This window comes from Ictidomys tridecemlineatus, chromosome 1, assembly GCF_052094955.1.
Source record: "Ictidomys tridecemlineatus isolate mIctTri1 chromosome 1, mIctTri1.hap1, whole genome shotgun sequence".
NCBI classification, from domain to species: Eukaryota; Metazoa; Chordata; class Mammalia; order Rodentia; family Sciuridae; genus Ictidomys; species Ictidomys tridecemlineatus.
Window position 1 is genome coordinate 79756157 of NC_135477.1, and position 20515 is coordinate 79776671.

The 20515-nt window shown below is 40.4% G+C and overlaps 1 protein-coding gene across 1 annotated transcript in view; it reads left to right on the forward strand.

Moving 5' to 3' along the window:
• The first annotated feature begins 5445 nt into the window (after positions 1-5445).
• Positions 5446-20515, forward strand: part of LOC144367030 (uncharacterized) — a 91903-nt gene continuing 76833 nt past the window's right edge. Inside the window, exon 1 of the mRNA XM_078022207.1 lies at positions 5446-6473. Within this exon, the coding sequence (XP_077878333.1) occupies positions 5449-6473 (1025 nt within the window). The 5' untranslated portion in view covers positions 5446-5448. The remainder of the gene's footprint in view (positions 6474-20515) is intronic.

Genomic DNA, 20515 nt, shown 5'->3' on the forward strand with positions numbered 1-20515 from the left:
AGTGATTTTCGCCAGTCTCTGCTTTGGGCTACATCAACAGCAAAAAAACGATAGAGATAGAACGTGAAACTCCTTTATTGTGCCAAGTTTCAAAGAGCAAACAAAACCGTGTTTGATTTAGAGTTCCATCTACATGTATCCACATTGGAGAAAACAAAGTGAAACCTCAAAATGAAAGCCGTTACTGCATACGAACGGTTTAACCTAGAAGAACGAAATTTTGTTAGCCAAGTGGGACTTGTGTACTGATCATTAACTGAAAGTATCATGAAGATTCGGTGAAAAAACATTTGCTGAGATTTCAGGAGACTCGTAGTTTTTTGGAAGCAGAAGAAGCACTTTCAATGAAATTGATATTCGCCAGTCTCTTCTTTGGGCTACATCAACAGCAAACCAACCATAGAGATAGAACTTGGAATTCTTTTATTGTGCCAAGTTTCAAGAGCTAGCACAAACCGTGTTTGATTTAGAGTTCCATCTACATGTATCCATATAGGAGAAAACAGAGTGAAACCTCAAAATGAAAACGGTTACTGCATTCGAACGGTTTAACCTAGAAGAACGAAATTTGGTGAGCCAAGTGTGACTTGTCTACTGATCATTACCTGAAAGTGTCATCAAGATTGGGTGAAAAAACATTTGCTGAGATTCCAGTAGATTCGTAGTTTTTTGGAAGCTGGGCAAGCCCTTTAAATGAAAGTGATTTTCGCCAGTCTCTGCTTTGGGCTACATCTATAGCAAACCAACCATAGAGATAGAACTTGGAACTCCTTTATTGTGCCAAGTTTCAAAAAGCTAGCACAAACCGTGTTTGATTTAGAGTTCCAACTACATGTATCCATATAGGAGAAAACAGAGTGAAACATCAAAATGAAAAAGGTTACTGCAATCGAACTTTTTAACTTAGAAGAACGAAATTTGGTGAGCCAAGTGGGACTGGTGTACTGATCATTACCTGAAAGTATCATCGAGATTGGGTGAAAGAACATTTGCTGAAATTTTAGGAGATTCGTAGTTTTTTTGGAAGAAGCGGAAGCCCTTTAAATGAAAGTGATTTTCGCCAGTCTCTTCTTTTGGCTACATCAACAGCAAAGAAACAATAGAGATAGAACTAGGAACTCCTTTATTATGCCAAGTTTCAAAGAGCTAGCACAAACCGTGTTTGATTTAGAGTTCCATCTACATGTATCCATATAGGAGAAAACAGAGTGAAACCTCAAAATGAATACGGTTACTGCAAACGAACTGTTTAACCTAGAAGAACGTAATTTGGTGATCCAAGTTGGACTGGTGTACTGATCATTACCTGAAAGTGTCATCAAAATTGGGTGAAAAAACTTTTGCTGAGATTTTAGGAGATTCGTAGTTTTTTGGAACCTGGGAAGCCCTTTCAATGAAAGTGATTTTCGCCAGTCTCTGCTTTGGCCTACATGAACAGAAAACCAACCATAGAGATAGAACGTGGAACTCCTTTATTGTGCCAAGTTTAAAAGAGCTAGTACAAATCGTGTTTGATTTAGAGTTCCATCTACATGTATCCATATAGAAGAAAACAGAGTGAAACCTCAAAATGAAAACGGTTACTGCAAACGAACGGTTTAACCTAGAAGAACGAAATTTGGTAAGCCAAGTGGGACTGGTGTACTGATCATTACCTGAAAGTTTCATCAAGATTGGGTGAAAAAACATTTGCTCAGATTTCAGGAGATTCGTAGTTTTTTGGAAGCTGGGGAAGTGTGGTCAGCCGTTCCTGCGGACTGTGGTCGCCATTACATGATGGCACTGGCTCCGCTGTTGTCTGTGAAGGACAACTCCATATCAGAGAGAGTTGACGTATTGTCAACTCATTATCAGAGAAAGTTGGCGTGTTGTTTTCTAGCACCCTGTGAGAAGGGTCCACGTGGCAGCTTCGCATTGAGGTTCTCGGTGCTTTATTAAGGCTTGGAGGGGCATCTGATTATTATTCCGGGGATTAGAAAAATTATTAGAAGAATGTCAAGGGCCTGAATAAACTGCTGAAAAAAGATTCCTGAGTCGCGTCTTTCTTGCGGGCAAGGGGGTCATGACAAGTGGTACCGCGACCCGGGAAAAAAAAAAAAAGAAAAAAGAAAAACCCAGGAACCAGAACTTTCAGTAGTCAGGGAAGCGTGCCAGTAAATCCATGGTAAGGTGGGACCTGCTGTTAAAAAGCGGAGTCTCCTCTATACATAAAGAGGGAGCGTTAAAAGATACCTGCTCCTCTGTAAATAAAGAGAGGGCGTTACATCTCATAGCAATTGCACTCTGTATTTTAGTTTTGTTTTCTGTGTATTTTCGTTTTGTTTTTGTGCATTTTTACTTTCGTTTTCTGTGTTTTCTTGTGTTGCGTCATGGGTGCCGTGACTTCAAGTCCACTTCTTCTGGCCCTAGATGGCCTTTTACGTTTCAAGGGACTAGAGGTGAAATGCAGTACCTTAGAAAGATTTTTACAGAGGTTAGATACAGCTGCACCGTGGTTTGCATTTTCAGGCAGCCTCACTACACCCAGCTGGGATAAATTAGGCAAAGACCTTGATTTTGCTCGTCAGCAGGGCATGTTAGAGGGCGGGGTGATACCCCTCTGGAAGATGGTCCGTAGTTGCTTTACAGATGGCAGATGCCAAGAAGCGCTTGTTAAAGGGCAAGAAGTTTTAGAACAATTTCATGAGGAAAAATCAGAAACAACAGAGAGTGAAGTGTCTCAGGAAGAGGGGAGTGTGCGGGGCGTGGAGAAGGGGAGGAGACTGTATCCAGATCTCAATGTGCTACGCACGCCCCCATGCGAAAGTGGGTCAGAGGTAGAAGATAATGAAGAGGAGGAGCTGGAGACGCTGTCTCGGCAGCTAGGGAGTTTAGGTACAGGGAACAGAGATAAGCAAGGGCTCAAGAAAGGACAGCCTCCCGATCCGCCTCTGTATGGCGGGGGTGTTTCGGGACGAAGTTTCCACTCCCAAACATGGAGGGCTGTTAACGCTGAGATGGGTCTTCCTTATCCAGTTTTTCAGGATGATAATAGGGGAAGATTTCATGAGCTTTTGGATTTCAGAATTGTAAAGACCCTGGCGGAGTCTGTGCGCACTTATGGGGTCGATGCCGCTTTTACACTAACTCAGGTAGAGAATCTGTCTAGATACTACATGACTCCCTCTGATTGGGCTAGCCTCGTTCGGGCTTGCGTCTCCCCAGGCAAATATTTGGACTGGAGAGCATTTGTGCTAGAGGGCGCAGCAGAGCAGGCCGCCCAAAATCATGCAGCAGGACACCCCCATTGGGACAAAGACATGCTTTTGGGGCAAGGGAGATTTGCTAATCAACAGACAGGATTTCCTCCTTAAGTATATGACCAGATTAATAATATTTGCATTCGGGCATGGAAATCACTTCCAAATAGAGGAGAGGTGTCTGGTAACCTGACTAAAATTATACAAGGCCCTACAGAACCCTTTTCAGATTTTGTAGCAAGGATGGTGGATGCTGCTGGAAAGATTTTTGGAGATCCTGATAGAGCCATGCCCCTTATCAAGCTCAAATACCCATAACTTGGCTCACCGAGGAGCCTGTTTGGGTGCTTCAGTGGCCCCTTCCCTCGGCTAAATTGGCAGCAGCCCATGACCTAGTTAAAGAACAACTTGACTTGGGCACATTCAACATTCTACTTCTCCATGGAATACTCCCATATTTGTCATTAAGAAAAAATCAGGGAAGTGGTGCTTACTGCATGATTTACGAGCAGTTAATGCTCAAATGCAACTTATGGGGCCCATTCAAAGAGGGCTGCCGCTGCTTTCCTCTGCTCCTCAGGGCTGGCATATCATTGCTATTGATATTAAAGACTGTTTCTTTTCTATTCCTTTGCATCCTAAAGACTCACAGCGTTTTGCCTTCACCCTTCCCTCGTGTAATCACGAGGAACCAGATCAAAGGTTTGAGTGGGTTGTTTTACCACAGGGAATGTCTAACAGTCCTACGATTTGTCAGATGTATGTAGGGAAGGCACTCACACCTCTCAGACAAAAATATCCTTCCATCAAGATTATTCATTATATGGATGATGTATTATTAACAGTCAAATTACAACAGTCAGTTAATGAGGCCTATAAAGACGTGGTGAAGTTGTTAGCTCAATATGGATTACATATTGCACCTGAAAAGGTTCAAACAGGAGATTCTATTAAGTATTTGGGAGCGACGATTGGATATGACATGTTAAAACCACAAAAAGTTACTATAAGAACTCAAGATCTCCAAATTCTAAATGATTTTCAAAAACTTTTGGGAGATATTAATTGAATAAGAGGTTATTTACATATTCCTAATATCATGCTCCAGCCTTTGTATGCTATTCTTAAGGGTGATCCAGATCTTACTTCCCCTCGTACCCTCACTAAAGAGGCCAGAGTGGCCCTTATAAAACTAGAAGAAGCTATACAACATGCTACTCTATGCAGGCTTCAGAGTGATAAACCTTTCCAGTTATGTGTGCTTGCCACTATGCGGCAGCCTACTGGAGTACTGTGGCAAGATGGGCCTTTACTATGGATCCACCCACGTGTATCCCCAGGAAAATCTTTAGAATACTATCCTGATGCTGTTGCAGCGTTAGCACGTAGAGGGATTCAACAGAGCATTCAATTTTTCGGACAAGCACCTTCTTCTCTTATCATACCCTATTCTAAAGCTCAAATTAATGTTTTGTGTGCTACTCTAGACAACTGGGCCATTCTATGTTGCTCATTTCAAGGGGATATTGATAATCATTACCCTTCTCATCCATTACTCCATTTTGTTAAAGAGCATCCTATCATTTTCCCTAAAGTAACTTCACCCACTCCAATTCTGGGGGCTGTTAACATTTTTACTGATGGCTCTAAGTCTGGAATGGGAGCTTATGTGATTAATGACTCTCCCCCTGTCCAGCATCAATTTGCTCCTGGAAATCCACAATGGGTAGAACTGCAAATTGTCATTGAAGTTTTTAAACAGTGTTCTTTTCCTTTCAATCTCATTTCGGACTCCATCTATGTGGTGCAGGCGCTCAAAATTCTGGAGGCTGTAGGAGCTATGAGTGACACCCATAATGTATCTGCTTATTTTAATCAGCTTCAACAGCTTATCCGTAGCCATACATCCCCTTTCTATCCCATGCACATTCAGGCTCACACCTCTCTTCCTGGCCCGTTATCACAGGGTAATGCCTGTGCTGACTCGGCAACTAGAAGCCAGTTGGTATGCTTGGCCTCCTCCTTAGAAGAAGCTAAATTGTTTCATCACAACTTTTATGTCAATGCTATGACACTGCACAGACGTTTTTCCATCTCAAGAGCGGATGCTCGTCAGATAGTATTACAATGTCCCCATTGTGTCACATTTCTTCATCCTCCTACTTATGGTGTAAACCCACGGGGATTGAAGCCATTGGTTGTCTGGCAAATGGACGTAACTCACGTGCCTGACTTTGGTAACCTCAAATATGTCCATGTTTCTATTGACACATACTCTGGAATTATTCATGCTTCTGCTTTATCGGGAGAAAAGGCACGTAATGTCATTACTCATTGCTTAGAGGCATGGGCAGCATGGGGTGCACCTGCATCCCTTAAGACTGATAATGGACCTGCTTATACTGGCAGACAGTTTACATCTTTTTGTTCTACTATGGGAGTACACCTTGCTCATGGGTTGCCTTACAATCCTCAAGGGCAAGGCATTGTTGAACGTGCCCACTGCACCTTAAAAGAAACCTTAGAAAAACAAAAAGGGGGAATAGGAGTTGACCATACTCCTAAAGAACGCCTGTCCTTAGCTCTTTTTACCATTAATTTTTTGAATTTGGATATTCATGGCCGCCCTGCGGCCGATAGACATGTGTCCCCTCAGCCCTCTGTGACTGGCTATGTTAAGTGGAAGGATGTTCTTACGGGCCAATGGAACGGCCCTGACCCCGTGCTGACATGGGCACGAGGATCTGTATGTGTTTTTCCCCAGGATCGCACGGAGCCGCTGTGGATCCCTGAACGCCTGACAAGAAGAGTCTCAAGATCTACTAACCAGCAGCAGGAGGTGCCACAACAGTCCCATGATGAGGAGCTTCATTCTGATGAGTGCTCTGGCTCTGATGCTGTGCCAACAGTACAGATGGCACCAATGCAGTGGTGGGCAGTGGCACGGGCATGGCCAATGCCAATGCCAGTTCATAGTAATTCTAGTGTCCTCCCCACTCTTTTTTCTACCTCATGTGAGATGTCTGCTCCTTGTGCCTCTCCTAGAGGGGACATGGAAAATATTTTTAATCAGTCTCAAGTTAATCTCACAGGAGTTTTTTGTTTCAGCCTTGGGAACACTAATTGTATTAGCCTTAAGACCAAAAATTTGAATAACTGGGAGGACCCATTGCGGTCCAGTCGAGTCTCAGGGAGTATTCTCAGTGCTGTATTGAGCCAAGTAGTTTCAGGAAAGCAATCAGGCTCAGGGACCCCCACAACTAGCTCTGTTTTAAACATAACTACTTTAGCTATTGTCTCCGAGGTATTAATCCCAATGCCTCCTTCTTCTAATAGTACTTGCAATGCCACTCATTTGAAGGTCTCTCCTTACTGTACCCCTAATTTTGGTTTTCCCCCAACATTTACGCCTTGTCAGAATCATTCTTGGGAGAAACATCAAGTTGCTAAAGGTTTCTCCTTTTCCCCCCCTCTTAAGAGATATGTTTATAACTTTAACAACAATGCCAACTTCTCTACAGGAACAGGTTGGTCCTGGTTTCAATGGCTCATTTCCAACGAGAAGGGGCCTTCAGCCAATATTTCTGCATTGGCTCAATTACTAGGAGCCAAAAGTTGGCTGGCTAATGTTTCTGGCACTACTAAGGAGAGTGAATGATGTAATAGACTTACATCTGTTTCGTTCAACTCTCTGTTACATAGTGCCACATTGCCTCCTGCAATGGTCTGTATCCAATCCCCGTTCCTGTTCCTTTTAGCTAATGACACCTCATCGGGGATGCTGGATTGTTCTAATATTACCTGTTTCTTATCTGAGTGTTGGAATGGTTCTTGGACTGTAGCAGTGATTATGAAAATTCCAACTTTTGTCCCAATCCCAGTCACTGCGGATCCAGATAAATTTCCTATTGTAGAGCTACTTACAGTCTGCAGAGATTTTGGAATCACAGCAGCTATAGTGACAGCCATGGCGGCATCTGCTGCTGCAGCAGTTACGGCCGGAGTAGCCATGGCCAGTCAAGTACAAACTGCTGCCACTATTAATCAAATTGTTCAACAAACGTCCACTATACTTGAATCGCAAAATGCGATTAATCAACATATTTTGTCAGGGATTTTAGCTACCAACCAAAGAATAGATTTTCTTCAAGCTCAGGTAGAGGAATTGGCTGACCTAGTACTTTTAGGCTGCATTGACCAACGTGCACATTTATGTATAACCTCTGTCAGATTTAATGATTCCAGGAATGCTTCCCACATCATTGGTGGATATCTGGCCGGGAATTGGTCCATGGAAGCGGAAGACATGATCCAGTCTCAACTGACCCAGATAGCTGTCTTGAATAGTACCCGTGTCGATCCCGTGACTCTGGGTCAATTCACCAATTGGATTTCTTCTGCCTTTTCCTTTTTAAAGGAGTGGGTGGGAGTAGGCATTTTTGGTGCACTGTGTTGTTTTGGTATGTTCCTCTGTTTGTGGTTTCTCTGTCGCCTTAAAGCTCGTAGTGCTCAAGATAAGGCTATGATCATACAAGCTCTTGCTGCTTTAGAAACTGGCAACTCACCTCAGGTCTGGCTTCCGCATCTTAAACAGTAAATCTTTGACATGGTCATTGCACCATAAGTCATTATAACATTGCACTGGGATTGACATGTCTTTTCTCGTTATACTCTTAGTGTCAGAAAGCCCTTGCACTCTGCCGGTCTTGCTACCATTGCACGCAGATGGGTTTCTACACTAGTGCCTTTGACATGGTCGTTGAACCCCAAGTTATTATAACATTGCACTGGGTTCGACATGTCCTTCTTTTGTCTTTCTTTTAGTGTTGGAAAGCCCTTGCATTCTGCAGGTTTTGTTGCCATTGCATGCAGAAGGGTTTCCACACTGGTCTTTATCTGTCACTTTAAAGTCCGTGCCTTTCTTTCAGGGTGCTGCCAACTTGTTTGTAGTTGTACTTCTAGACAGCCACAGTTCAACCTCAGCTATTCCCTCTTACTCACCATCATCACGATACAGGATGCAAGGCAAGGCACTGCACTTGAGTGATCCATTGAGAAGAGGGACCTCAAGGGGAGCATGTCCTATTGCATGCGGGTTTGACGTGTCTCTGACCCGTCCCACAAAAAAAGGCGTCGGCTGATATGGTGTCAGATCTGGGGAAGGCGCCCCCTAGGGCTGGAAGATATATGCAGCCACTTCTGCCCAGTGGGATAGGACCTCTACTCTCGCCTGTATTGTCTTAGTGAAACAAAAAGGGGGAGCTGTGGTGAGCCGTTCCTGCGGACTGTGGTTGCCATTACATGATGGCGCTGGCTCCGCTGTGGTCTGTGAAGGACAAATCCATATCAGAGAGAGTTGGCGTATTGTCAACTCCTTATCAGAGAAAGTTGGCATGTCGTTTTCTAGCACCCTGTGAGAAGGCTCCACGTGGCAGCTTCACATTGGGGTTCGTGGTGCTTTATTAAGGCTGGGAGGGGCATCCAATTATTATTCCGGAGATTAGAAGAATTATTAGAAGAATGTCAAGGGCCTGAATAAACTGCTGAAAGAAGATTCCTGAGTCAGGTCTTCCTTGTGGGCAAGGGGGTCGTGACAGGCTACATCAACAGCATACCAACCATAGAGATAGAACTTGGAACTCCTTTATTGTGCCAAGTTTCAAAGAGCTAGCACAAACCGTGTTTGATTTAGAGTTCCATGTACATGTATCCATATAGGAGAAAACAGAGTGAAACCTCAAAATGAAAACGGTTACTGCAAACGAACGGTTTAACCTAGAAGAACGAAATTTGGTGAGCCAAGTGGGAGTGGTATACTGTTCATTACCTGAAAGTATCATCAAGATTGGGTGAAAAAACTTTTCCTGAGATTTCAGAAGATTTGTAGTTTTTTGGAAGCTGGGCAAGCCCTTTCAATGAAAGTGATTTTTGCCAGTCTCTGCTTTGGGCTACATCAATAGCAAACCAACCATAGAGATAGAACTTAGAAATACTTTAATGTGCCAAGTTTCAAAGAGCTAGCACACACCGTGTTTGATTTAGAGTTCCAAATACATGTATCCATATAATAGAAAACAGAATGATACCTCAAAATGAAAACGGTTACTGCATACGAAAGGTTTAACCTAGAAGAACGAAATTTGATGAGCCAAGTGGGACTGGTGTACTGATCATTACCTGAAAATATCTTCAAGATTGGGTGAAAAAACATTTGCTAAGATTTCAGGAGATTCGTAGTTTTTTGGAAGCTGGGGAAGCACTTTAAATGAAAGTGATTTTCGCCAGAATCTGCTTTGGGCTACATCAAAGCAAACCAACCATAGAGATAGAACTTGGAACTCCTTTATTGTGCCAAGTTTCAAAGAGCTAGCACAAACCATGTTTGATTTAGAGTTTTATCTACATGTATCCATATAGGAGAAAACAAAGTGAAACCTCAAAATGAAAATGGTTACTGCAAACGAACGGTTTGACCTAGAAGAACGAAATTTTGTGAGCCAAGTGCGACTGGTATACTGATCATTACGTGAAAGTATCATGAAGATTGGGGGAAAAAACATTTGCTGAGATTTCTGGAGATTCGTAGTTTTTTGGAAGCTGGCAAGCCCTTTCAATGAAAGTGATTTTCGCCAGTCTCTGCTTTGGGCTACATCAACAGCAAACCAACCATAGAGATAGAACTTGGAAATACTTTATTGTGCCAAGTTTGAAAGAGATAGCACAAACCGTGTTTGATTTAGAGTTCCATCTACATCTATCCATATTGGAGAAAACAGAGTGAAACCTCAAAATGAAAACACTTACAGCAAACGAACGGTTTAACATAGAAGAACGAAATTTGGTGAGTGAAGTGGGTCTGGTGTACTGATCATTACATGAAAGTATCATCAAGGTATGGTGAAAAAACTTTTGCTGAGATTTTAGTAGATTCGTACTTTTTTGGAAGCTGGGCAAGCCCTTTAAATGAAAGTGATTTTCGCCAGTCTCTGCTTTGGGCTATATCAACAGCAAAGAAACCATAGAGATAGAACTTGGAATTTCTTTATTGTGCCAAAGTGTAAAGAGTTAGAAGAAACGGTGTTTGATTTAGAGTTCCATCTACATGTTTCTATATAGGAGAAAACAAAGTTAAACCTCAAAATGAAAACGGTTACTGCAAACGAACGGTTTAACCTAAAAGAACTCAATTTGGAAAGCCAAGTGGAACTGGTGTACTTATCATTACCTGAAAGTATGATCAAGATTGGGTGAAAAAACATTTGCTGATATATAAGGAGATTCTTATTTTTTCGGAAGCTGGGCAAGCCCTTTCAATGAAAGTAATTTTCGCCAGTCTCTGCTTTGGGCTACATCAACAGCAAACCACGCATACAGATATAACTTGGAACTACTTTATTGTGTCAAGTTTCAAAGGGTTAGCACAAACCTTGTTTGATATAGAGTTCCAACTACATGTATCCATATAGGAGAAAACAGAGTGAAAACTTAAAATGAAAACAGTTACTGCAAACGAACGGTTCAACCTAGAAGAACGAAATTTGGTGAGCCAAGTGAGACTGGTGTACTGATCATTACCTTAAAGTATCATCAAGATTGGGTGAAAAAACTTTTGCTGAGATTTCAGAAGATTCATAGATTTTTGGTAGCATGGGAAGCACTTTCAATGAAAGTGATTTTCGCCAGTCTCTGCTTTGGGCTACATGAACAGCAAACAAACCATAGAGATACAACTTGGAACTACTTTATTGTACCAAGTTTCAAAGGGCTAGCACAAACCGCGTTTGATATAGAGTTCCATCTATATGTATCCATATAGGAGAAAACATCGTGAAACCTCAAAATTAAAATGGTTACTGCAAATGAACGGTTCAACCTAGAAGAACGAAATTTGTTGAGCCAAGAGGGTCTGGTGTACTGATCATTACCTGGAAGTATCATCAAGATTGGGTGAAAAAACATTTGCTGAGATTTCAGAAGAATCGTAGTTTTTTGGAAGCTGGGCAATCTCTTTCAATGAAAGAGATTTTCCCCAGTCTCTGCTTTGGGTTAATTCAACTGCAATAAAACCATAGAGATAGAACTTGGAACTCCTTTATTATGCCAAGTTTTAAAGCGCTAGCACAACGTTGTTTGATTTAGAGTTCCACCTACATGTATCCATATAGGAGAAAACAGAGTGAAACCTCAAAATGAAAACGTTTACCACAAACGAACGGTTGAACCTAGAAGAACGAAATTTGGTGAGCCAAGTGGGACTGGTGTACTGATCATTACCTGAAAGTATCATCAAGATTGGGTGAAAAAACATTTGCTGAGATTTCAGGAGATTTTAGTTTATTGGAAGCTGGGCAAGCCCTTTCAATGAAAGTGATTTTCGCCAGTCTCTGCTTTGGACTACATCAACAGCAAACCAACCATAGAGATAGAACTTGGAAATCTTTTATTTTTCCAATTTTCAAAGAGCTAGCACAAACCGTGTTTGATTCACAGTTCCATGTACATGTATCCATATAGGAGAAAATATCGTGAAACCTCAAAATTAAAACGGTTACTACAATTAATTGTTTAACCTAGAAAAAAGAAATTTGGTGAGCCATGTGGGTCAGGTGTACTGATCATTACCTGAAAGTATCATCAAGATTTGGTGAAAAAAGATTTGCTGAGATTTCAGGAGATTCGTAGTTTATTGAAAAAAAGGAAAGCCCTTTCAATGAAAGTGATTTTCGCCATTCTCTGCTTTGGGCTACATCAACAGCAAACCAACCATAGAGACAGGACTTGGAACTACTTTATTGTGCTAAGATTCAAAGAGCTAGCACAAACCGTTTTTGATTTAGAGTTCCATCTACATGTATCCATATAGGAGAAAACAGAGTAAAACCTCAAAATGAAAACGGTTACTGCAAAAGAACGGTTTAAACAAGAAGAACAAAATTTGGTGAGCCAAGTGGGACTGGAGTACTGATCATTACCTGAAAGTATCATCAAGATTGGGTGAAAAAACATTTCCTGAGATTTCAGCAGATTCGTAGTTTTTTGGAAGCAGGAGATGCACTTTTAATTAAAGTGATTTTCGCCAGTCTCTGCTTTAGGCTACATCAACAGCAAACCAACCATAGAGATAGAACTTGGAATTATTTTATTGTGCCAAGTTTCAAATAGCTAGCACAAACCGTGTTTGAATTAGAGTTCCAACTACATGTATTCATAGAGGAGAAAACAGAGTGAAACCTCAAAATAAAAACGGTAACTGAAAACCAATGGTTTAACCTAGAAGAACGAAATTTTGTGAGCCAAGTGGGAGTGGTGTACTGATCATTACCTGAAAGTATTATCAAGGTTGGGTGAAAAAACTTTTGCTGTGATTTCAGGAGATTCATAGTCTTTTGGAAGCAGAAGAAGCACTTATAATGAAAGTGATTTTCGCCAGTCTCTGCTTTGGATACATCAACAGCAAACCAAACATAGAGATAGAACTTTGAACTCTTTTATTGTGCCAAGTTTGAAAGAGCTAGCACAAACCGTGTTTGATTTAGAGTTCCAACTACATGTATCTGTATAGGAGAAAACAGAGTGAAACCTAAAAATGAAAAGGGTTACTCCAAACGAACGGTTTAACCTAGAACAACGAAATTTGATGAGCCAGGTCGGACTGGTGTACTGATCATTACCTGAAAGTATCATCAAGATTGGGTTATAAAACATTTTTTGAGATTTTCGAGATTCGTAGTTTTTTGGAAGAAGGGGAAGCCCTTTCAATGAAAGTGATTTTCGCCAGTCTCTGCTTTGGGCTACATCAACAGCAAACAACCATAGAGATAGAACTTGGAACTACTTTATTGTGCCAAGTTTTAAAGAGCTAGCACAATCCCTGTTTGATTTAGAGTTCCAACTACATGTATTCATATAAGAGAAAAAAGAGTGAAACCTCAAAATGAAAACGGTTACTGCAAACGAACGGTTAAACCTAGAAGAACAAAATTTGGTGAGCCAAGTGCGACAGGTGTACTGATAATTACATGAAAGTATCATCAGGATTGGGTGAAAAAACATTTGCTGAGATTTCAGGAGATTCGTAGTCTTTTGGAAGCAGGAGAAGCACTTTTAATGAAAGTGATATTCGCCAGTCTCTGCTTTGGGCAACATCAACAGCAAACCAACCATAAAGATAGACCTTGGAACTATTTTATTGTGCCAAGTTTCAAAGAGCTAGCACAAACCGTGTTTGATTTAGAGTTCCAACAACATGTTCCATATAGGAGAAAACAGAGTGAAACGTCAAAATGAAAACGGTTACTGCAAACGAATGGTTTAACCTAGAAGAATGAAATTTGGTGAGCCAAGTGGATCATTACATGAAAGTATCATCGAGTTTGGGTGAAAAAACATTTACTAACATTTCAGGAGATTCGTAGTTTTTTGGAGGCTGAGCAAGCCCTTTCAATGAAAGTGATTTTCGCCAGTCTCTGCTTTGGGCGACATCAATAGCAAGCAAAGCATAGAGATAGAACTTGGAACTACTTTATTGCGCCAATTTCAAAGAGCTAGCACAAACCGTGTTTGATTTAGAGTTCCAACTACATGTATCCATATACGAGAAAACAGAGTGAAAACTCAAAATCAAAACGGTTACTGCAAACGAACGGTTTAACCAAGAAGAACGAAATTTGGTGAGCCAAGTGGGACTGGTGTACTGATCATTACCTTAAAGTATCATTAAGATTGGGTGAAAACACATTTGCTGAGATTTCAGGAGATTCGTAGTTTTTTGGAAGCTGGGCAAGCCCTTTCAATGAAAGTGATGTTCGCCAGTCTCTGCTTTGGGCTACATCAAAGCAAACAATCCATAGAGATAGAACGTGGAACTATTTTATTGTGCCAAGTTTCAAGAAGCTAGCACAAACCGTGTTTGATTAGAGTTCCATCTACATGTGTCCACATAGGAGAAAACAGAGTGAAAACTCAAAATCAAAACGGTTACTGCAAACGAACGGTTTAACCAAGAAGAACGAAATTTGGTGAGCCAAGTGGGACTGGTGTACTGATCATTACCTGAAAGTATCATCAAGATTGGGTGAATAAACATTTTCTGAGATTTTGGAGATTCGTAGTTTTTTTGGGAGCTCGGCAAGCCCTTTCAATGAAAGTGATTTTCGCCAGTCTCTGCTTTGGACTACATCAACAGCAAAGAAACCATAGAGATAGAACTGGGGACTCATTTATTGTGCCAAGTTTTAAAGAGCTAGCACAAACCGTGTTTGATTTAGAGTTCCAAATACATGTATCCATATAGGAGAAAACAGAGTGAAACCTCAAAATGAAAACGGTTACTGAAAACGAACGGTTTAACCAAGAAGAACGAAATTTGGTGAGCCAAGTGGAACTGGTGTACTGTTCATTACCTTAAAGCATGGTAAAGATTGGGTGAAAACACATTTGCTGAGATTTCAGGAGATTCGTAGTTTTTTGGAAGCTGGGCAAGCCCTTTCAATGAAAGTGATTTTCGCCAGTCTCTGCTTTGGGCTACATCACAGCAAAGAAACCATAGAGATAGAACTTGGAAATACTTTATTGTGCCAAGTTTCAAAGAGCTAGCCAAACCGTGTTTGATTTAGAGTTCTATCTATATGTATCCATATAGGAGAAAACAGAGTGAAACCTCAAAATTAAAATGATTACTGCAAACGAACGGTTTAACCTAGAAGAACGAAATTTGGTGAGCCAAGTGGGACTGGTGTACTTATCATTACCTGAAAGTATCGTCAAGACTGGTGAATAAACATTTTCTGAGATTTTGGAGATTCGTAGTTTTTTGGAAGCTCGGAAAGCCCTTTCAATGAAAGTGATTTTCGCCAGTCTCTGCTTTGGGCTACATCAACAGGAAAGAAACCATAGAGATAGAACTTGGAACTACTTTATTGTGCCAAGTTTTAAGAGCTAGCACAAACCGTGTCTGATTTAGAATTCCAACTACATGTATCCATATAGGAGAAAACAGAGTGAAACCTGAAAATGACAATGGTTACTGCAGAAGAACGGTTTAACCGAGAAGAACGAAATTTGGTGAGCCAAGTAGGACTGGTGTACTGACAATTACCTGAAAGTATCATCAATATTGGGTGAAAAAACATTTGCTGAGATTTCTGGAGATTCGTAGTTTTTTGGAAGCTCGTCAAGCCTATCAATGAAAGTGATTTTCTCCAGTCTCTGCTTTGGGCTACATCAACAGCAACGAAACCAAAGAGATACAACTTGGAACTACATTATTGTGCCAAGTTTCAAAGAGCTAGCACAAACCGTGTTTGATTTAGAGTTCCAACCACAGGTATCCATATAGGAGAAAACAGAGTGAAACCTCAAAATGAAAACGGTTACTGCAAACGAACGGTTTAACCGAGAAGAATGAAATTTGGTGAGCCAAGTGGGACTGGTGTACTGATCATTACCTGAAAGTATCATCAAGATTGGGTGAAAAAACATTTGCTGAGATTTTAGGAGATTCGTAGTCTTTTGGAAGCAGGAGAAGCACTTTTGATTAAAGTGATTTTCGCCAATCCCTGCATTGGGCTACATCAATGGCAAACCAGCCTTAGAGATAGAACTTGGAACTCCTTTATTGTGCCAAGGTTCAAAGAGCTAGCACAAACCGTGCTTGATTTAGAGTTCCAACTACATGTTCCATATAGGAGAAAACAGAGTGAAACCTCAAAATGTGTACGGTTACTGCAAACGAACGCTTTAACCTAGAAGAACGAAATTTGGTGAGCCAGGTGGGACTGGAGCACTGATCATTACCTGAAAGTATTATCAAGATTGGGTGAAAAAACATTTGCTGAGATTTCAGGAGATTTGTAGTTTTTTGAAAGCCTGGCAAGCCTTTTCAATGAAACTTATTTTCACCAGTCTCTGCTTTGGGCTACATCAATAGCAAACAAACCACAAAGATAGAACTTGGAACTGCTTTATTGTACCAAGTTTCAAAGAACTAGCACAAACCGTGTTTGATTTAGAGTTCTAAATACATATATCCATATAGGAGAAAACAGAGTGAAACCTCAAAATGAAAACGGTTACTTTAAACGAACGGTTTTACCAGGAAGAACAAAATTTGGTGAGCCAAGTGGGACTGGTGTACTGATCATTACCTGAAAGTATCATCAAGATTGGGTGAAAAAACATTTGCTGAGATTTCAGGAGATTCGTAGTTTTTTGGAAGAACGGAAAGCCCTTTCAATGAAAGTGATTTTCGCCAGTCTTTTCTTTGGGCTATATCAACAGCAAACCAACCATAGAGATAGAACATGGAACTACTTTATTGTGCCAAGTTTCAAAGAGCTAGCAAAAACCGTGTTTTATTTAGAGTTCCATCTAAATGTATCTATATAGGAGAAGAAAGAGTGAAATCTCAAAATGTAAACGGTTACTGCAAACAAATGGTTTAACCTAGAAGAACTAAATTTGGTAAGCCAAGTGGGAATGGTGTACTGATCATTACCTGAAAGTATCATCAAGATTTGGTGAAAAAATATTTGCTGAGATTTCAGGAGATTCGTAGTTTTTTGAATGCTGGGAAAGCCCTTTCAATGAAAGTGATTTTCGCCAGTCTCTGCTTTGGGCTCAATCAACAGCAAACAAATCATAGAGATAGAAGTTGGAACTACTTTATAGTGCCAAGTTTCAAAGATCTAGCACAAACCGTGTTTGATTTAGAGTTCCAACTACATGTATCTATATAGGAGAAAAAGAGTGAAACCTCAAAATGTAAACGGTTACTGCAAAAGAACGGTATAACCTAGAAGAACGTAATTTGGTGAGCCATGTGGGACTAGTGTACTGATCATAACCTAAAAGTATCATCCAGATTGGGTTAAAGAATATTTGCTGAGATTTCAGGAGATTCATAGTTTTTTGGAAGCAGGGGAAGCACTTTCAATGAAACTGATTTTCGCCAGTCTCTGCTTTGGGCTACATCAACAGCAAACAAACCATAGAGGTAGAACTTGTAACTACTTTATTGTGCCAAGTTTCAAAGAGCTAGCAAAAACCGTGTTTTATTTAGAGTTCCATCTACATGTATCTATATAGGAGAATAAAGAGTGAAACCTCAAACTGTAAACGGTTACCACAAACAAACGGTTTAACCTAGAAGAACGTAATTTGGTAAGCCAAGTGGGACTGGTGTACTGATCATTACCAAAAAGTATCATCAAGATTGGGAAAAAAACATTTGCTGAGATTTCAGGAGATTCGTAGTTTTTTGGAAGCAGGGGAAGCACTTTAAATGAAATTGATTTTCGCCAGTCTCTTCTTTGGGCTACATCAATAGCAAACAAACCATAGAGACAGAACTTGGAAATACTTTCTTGTGCCAAGTTTCAGAGAGCTAGCACAAACCGTGTTTTATTTAGAGTTCCAACCACATGTATCCATAGAGGAGAAAACAGAGTGAAACCTCAAAATGAAAACGGTTAATGCAAACAAATGGTTTAACCTAGAAAAACGAAATTTGGTGAGCCAAGTGGGACTGGTGTACTGATCATTACCTGAAAGTATCATCAAGATTGGGTGAAAAAAATTTTGCTGAGATTTCACGAGATTCGTTGTCTTTTGGAAGCAGAAGAAGCAATTTTGATGAAAGTGATTTTCGCCAGTCTCTGCTTTGGGCTACATCAACAGCAAACCAACCATAGAGATAGAACTTGGAAGTCCTTTATTGTGCCAACATTCAAAGAACTAGCACAAACTGTGTTTGATTTAGAGTTCCAACTACATGTTCCATATAGGAGAAAACAGAGTGAAACCTCAAAATGCAAACGGTAATTGCAAACGAACGGTTTAACCTAGAAAAACGAAATTTGGTGAGCCAAGTGAGACTGGTGTACTGATAATTACCTGAAAGTATCATGAAGATTGGGTGAAAAAACATTTGCTGAGATTTCATGAGATTGGTAGTTTTTTGGAGGCTGGGCAAGCCCTTTCAATGAAACTGATTTTCGCCAGTCTCTGCTTTGGGCTACATCAATACCAAAAAAACCATAGAGATAATACTTGGAACTACTTTATTGTACCAAGTTTCAAAGAGCTAGCACAAACCGTGTTTGATTTAGAGTTCCAACTACATGTATCCATATAGGAGAAAGCAGAGTGATACCTCAAAATAAAAACGGTTACTGCAAACGAACGGTTTAACCTAGAAGATCGAAATTTTTTGAGCCAAGTGGGACTGGTGTACTGATCATAACCTGAAAGTATCATCAAGATTTGGTGAAACAACATTTGCTGAGACTTCAAAAGATTCGTAGTTTTTTGGAAGCTGGGCAAGCCCTTTCAATGAAACTGATTTTCGCGAGTCTCTGCTTTGGGCTACATCAATAGCAAAAAACCCAAAGAGATAGAACTTGGAACTACTTCATTGTACCAAGTTTCAAAGAGCTAGCACAAACCGTGTTTGATTTAGAGTTTCAACTACATGTATCTATATAGGAGAAAACAGAGTGAAACCTCAAAATAAAAACGGTTACTGCAAACGAACGGTTTAACCTAGAAGAACAAAATTTGGTGAGCCAAGTGTTACTGGTGTACTGATCATTACCTGAAAGTATCATTAAGATTGGGTGAAAATACATTTGCTGAGATTTCAGAAGATTCGTAGTTTTTTGGAAGCTCGGCAAGCCCTTTCAATGAAAGTGATTTTCGCCATTCTCTGCTCTGGGCTACATCAATAGCAAACAAACCATACAGATAGAAATTGGAACTACTTCATTGTGCCAAGTTTCAAAGAGATAGCACAAACCCTGTATGATTTAGAGTTCCATCTACATATATCCATATAGGAGAAAACAGAGTGAAACCTCAAAATGAAAACGGTTACTGCAAAGGAACGGTTTAACCTAGAAGAAGGAAATTTGGTGAGCCAAGTGGGACTGCTGTACTGATCATTACCTGAAAGTATCATCAAGATTGGGTGACAAAACATTTGCTGAGATTTCAGGAGATTCGTAGTTTTTTGGAAGCTGGGGAAGCACTTTAAATGAAGGTGGTTTTCGCCAGTCTATGCTTTGGGCTACATCAATAGCAAACAAACCATAGAGATAGAACTTGGAACTACTTTATTGTGCCAAATTTCAAAGCGCTAGCCCAAACCGTGTTTGATTTAGAGTTCCATTTACGTGTATCCATATAGGAGAAAACAGACTGAAACCTCAAAATGAAAACGGTTACTGCAAACCAACAACTTAACCTGGAAGAACGACATTTGTTGAGCCAAATGGGACTGGTGTACTGATCATTACCTGAAAGTATCATCAAGATTGGGTGAAAAAACATTTGCTGAGATTTCAGGAGATTCCTAGTCTTTTAGAAGCTGGGGAAGCCCTTTCAATGAAAGTGATTTTCGCCAGTCTCTTCTTTGGGCTACACCAACAGCAAACCAACCATGAAGATAGAACTTGGAACTCTTTTATTGTGCCAAGTTTCAAAGAGCTAGCACAAACCGTGTTTGATTTAGAGTCCATCTACATGTATCCATAAAGGGAAAAGAGAGTGAAACCTCAAAATGAAAATGGTTACTGCAAACGAACGGTTTAACCTAGAAGAACGAAATTTGGTGAGCCATATGATACTGGTGTACTGATAATTACCTGAAAGTATCATCAAGATTGGGTGAAAAACCATTTGCTGAGACTTCAGGAGATTCCTAGTTTTTTTTTTGAAGCTGGGCAAGTCCTTTCATTAAAAGTGATATTCGCCAGTCTCTGATTTGGGCTACATCAATAGCAAACCAACTATAGAGATAGAACTTTTAACTACATTATTGTGCCAAGTTTCAAAGAGCTAGCACAAACCGTGTTTGATTTAGAGTTCCAACTACATGTATCCATATAGGAAAAAACAGAGTGAAACCTCAAAATGAAAACGGTCACTGCAAAGGAACGGTTTAACCTAGAAGAACGAAATTTGGTGAGCGAAGTGGGACTGGTGTACTGATCATTACCTGAAAGTATCATCAAGATTGGGTGAAAAAACATTTGCTGAGATTTCAGGAGATTCCGAGTTTTTTTTTAAGCTGGGCAAGTCCTTTCATTGAAAGTGATTTTCGCCACACTCTGATTTGGGCTACATCAATAGCAAACCAACCATAGAGATAGAACTTGGAACTACTTTATTGTGCCAAGTTTCAAAGAGCTAGCACAAACCATGTTTGATTTAGAGTTCCAACTACATGTATCCATATTGGAAAAAACAGAGTGAAACCTCAAAATGAAAACGGTCACTGC